This window comes from Anneissia japonica, unplaced genomic scaffold (assembly GCF_011630105.1).
Source record: "Anneissia japonica isolate Jap-2015-1 unplaced genomic scaffold, ASM1163010v1 scaffold288094_len592898_cov174, whole genome shotgun sequence".
NCBI classification, from domain to species: Eukaryota; Metazoa; Echinodermata; class Crinoidea; order Comatulida; family Comatulidae; genus Anneissia; species Anneissia japonica.
Window position 1 is genome coordinate 495,073 of NW_022737020.1, and position 3,262 is coordinate 498,334.

A 3,262-nucleotide genomic window follows, 5' to 3' on the forward strand; every position below is an offset into this window, starting at 1 on the left:
AAGGCCTAGAGCATAACAACAAAAAAACAATTATATACTTATGAAGAATTATGATTCGTACTTTTAAAAATAAATAAATAAAAAATAGATACTTCACACTGAAACAAACTATTAAATAAATTAAAATTTAGGCTTCAATAGGCCTATTGCATTATCACTTACTCCCGCCACTCAAAAAATCACCACCGTTTGGTAGCTGGTTTCTAACATCTCCATTTGGTTGCCTTGGTTCTCTATGCTTACTTTCCTTATCATCTTTTTTGCTACGCTTTTGCCTCATTGGCAGATGGATTCCAACATACATATCCCTGTGGTTGCCTATTAAGGAAAAAGAAAGCAAGCATTATTAGTAGGCCTAGTATTACAATCTCAACGATTTCATCATTCACTTTAGTTTAAGCATAATATAGTAACAACAATGGAGTCGGTATTCTGTTTTAAATAGGCCTAATTAGTTGCAATTACGTCACATGTCCCGCTCCCATTATTTCCAGCAATAGAAGGGAAAGCTCGTGATAAGGCTTTAGACCTTGCGAGGTTATCAACAATGTGTTTTATTGATAACAAGTAATGTACTCTGCGTTATAACGCATGCTAAAAGCAAATAATATGCAATATACTTAGTAGGTCAATTGTTGATTATCTTTTTATTGTAAAGACCAGAAATCGAAATTAAGAAGAGTTGTAGTTCGAACAAAAATCGGTTTTTGTTGAGACGGAGAATATTTTTTCTATTTTCTGCTCGTACCAACGTTTCAGTACTTTCTGTTAAACTATAGTCTACAGTCTGCTGCCTTAACTTTCATTGAAGGATGGGATCCCATTCGTTAAAAATGTTTTCCCTGTTATCTGTTTTAATATCATAAATGTTTTACTGAGCTTGACCAGGGGTTCAGAGGGAAGGTTTAATCCAATATTTAGGACTAGTAAAATATAGTTTTAGATTTTTAGATCAAGAGGCCACCTGGCCCCCGATCAGGGTCCTGAAGTACGGTACCCCTGGCCCTGGTGTGGTCAAGATAAAAGATTTAATGGTTATCATAAAAAAAAAACACGCAATGTTATTAGGAATTACAATAACTTTGTTGTGATCGGCCGCTAGTACGATGAGCCCAAGTTACTGTAGGTTTGGTTGGTAAAGCCGACCTCCTATGGACTCCAAATGGGTCGGATGAATAAAAGGTCCAGCGACGCAGTTTAAGACGCGCAGCGTCAGTCATGAGCATGCATGCCACTCAACCTCGGACCTCACGTACATTGACCTGATAGGCAGGAAACTGAATCACACGGGCATCGATAGACTTGCTGCAAGTTATGTTTTAATTTACAGTACATTTTAAACTTAGATAAGCACTTTATTATTATTTTTTTATTTACCCTAAAGTTGTTGTTTTTTTTTTTTTTACTTTGTTAAATATTTTCTTTTGTTGCGAACTTTGTTATGATTTGCACTTTAAATTTCACTTCATGTAATTAATTTTGGGTAATCTACAGTTTGGGGGGGGGGGGAGAGTGTGGGAGGAGCCGATGTTTCAATTTGTTTTACATTTCATCATGTATCTTTTATTTTAGTCTATTTATTTTGCTGTAAAGAATCTTGTAACCGATAAAATGTATACCTTTCTCAAACTGTGTCATTACTACTCTGTTCGATAATTACATTGCTTACCGCATATTTGAATTTGATTCTTTTTTTTTTTACTTCGTTAAGCTTATTGTTTAATTTTACATTTATATTACTTTGTTAATTAAGTTAATTAAGTTGTTTTTTTTTAAATCTCTTTATCTTTAATTTTCTTGTAAGATCGTTTTATATTTTGTTCATTTTATGTATATTGTATGGACGCACCACCTTGCTAGGTGTGTGCCACTGATCTAAAAGTGAGTTCCAATAAATACTGAAATACCCTTATTATTTTTTCTCATTTTGGACAGAGCCACAAACGAGCAAGTTAATTTAGAGTCTAATCCGATAAAAAGATATCGAGTACGGGACGCCGATTAAATTTGCTATGGCGCGCACAGAGTGCAGTAAATATCGAGTGGCCAAAAATTAGGGCCTGGAACCCAGGCTAGAGCATCGGCTTTGCGGGAAAAAAAACACACACACACACACATTTGGTAGTGAAACGAAAATGACACCTCAAATAAAGGAGGCGAGAAAATTAGGATGTTAGAGTAACGAAAGATGGTCTACTAGACAAAAGGGGTTATTTAGCCCCCACGTACCAAACCCTCTACCAACCCCACCCCGGTGCCGCCACCACTCCATCCAGGACAAACCTTTAATTTGATGACGTAATTTAGACTACTTACTGATGGCATTTTGAAACTCGCGGTTATCTCGTCCCAGTGATGAGGATCTGGTGTCAACGATCACTTCATCGTGGTCATCCCCCATAGTAGGTATTGATGACATCATTTCAATTGCCTGTGGAATACAGAATTTTCAAATAGAGATGGAATAAAAAAGGAACCACACAAAATACCAAAAAGCAGAACTTCAATTTAAAAAAAAAGAATACTATAGTACATACTACATATTTTTTATGGTATTATTATTATTGAGACACCCAAGGGACGCTCCTAAAAAGGGAACATGTTTTCGGTCGCAAAGAAAAAACTATTTTTACAGTACAACCAAAATATATTCAGGGGACAGTCTTTCTGTTTCCTGATATTCCATTAATAGAGGAACTACTGTATTACAATAAATCTCAGTGTCAGCACTGCTTATTTGGAACAGATCAATACGTTTTCCAATTGCAGTAAAAGATACAAAATGAGAAACTAATATAATTCATATCAATAATATAATAATATAATTAATATTTAAACTATATATTCTAATTTATTTTTAAATATAGTTTAAATAATATAATTCATATTTAATTTTGTAAAATTAAAATGCACAATAATAAATGATATGGAACGGTATTAACATAATACAAGTCACTTAATATTTAATCACTCTACATGTGATCACCCAGAGATTTGTTTAACCATTAGCTTTAATTGTCCACTTCCCTTTAGTCACACAGTCAGTAGGTCAACACCTCAACGACTTTATTTAATCCATCTGAGTCATATCCTATAACACAGTAACTATAAGTAGGCCTACCGGGTGTAGTAGTCTTATTTGGGTGTATGTTACAAGATTACAGCACCGAGGTATCTGTTTACAGGCACGTATCCAGGGGTGCGTGGAGCGTACGCACCCTCCACTCCCCCCCCCCCCCCCCCCCCCCCCCCACCCCCCAAA

General features: G+C 35.6%; 1 protein-coding gene across 1 annotated transcript in view; it reads right to left on the bottom strand.

The window, feature by feature from the left end:
- Positions 1-3,262, bottom strand: part of LOC117117058 (sodium-driven chloride bicarbonate exchanger-like) — a 22,850-nt gene that overhangs the window by 13,474 nt on the left and 6,114 nt on the right. The window contains exons 2-3 of the mRNA XM_033261241.1: positions 2,317-2,431; positions 163-318 (exon numbers count right to left, since the gene is read on the bottom strand). Coding sequence (XP_033117132.1) covers positions 163-318; positions 2,317-2,431 — 271 coding nt within the window. The remainder of the gene's footprint in view (positions 1-162; positions 319-2,316; positions 2,432-3,262) is intronic.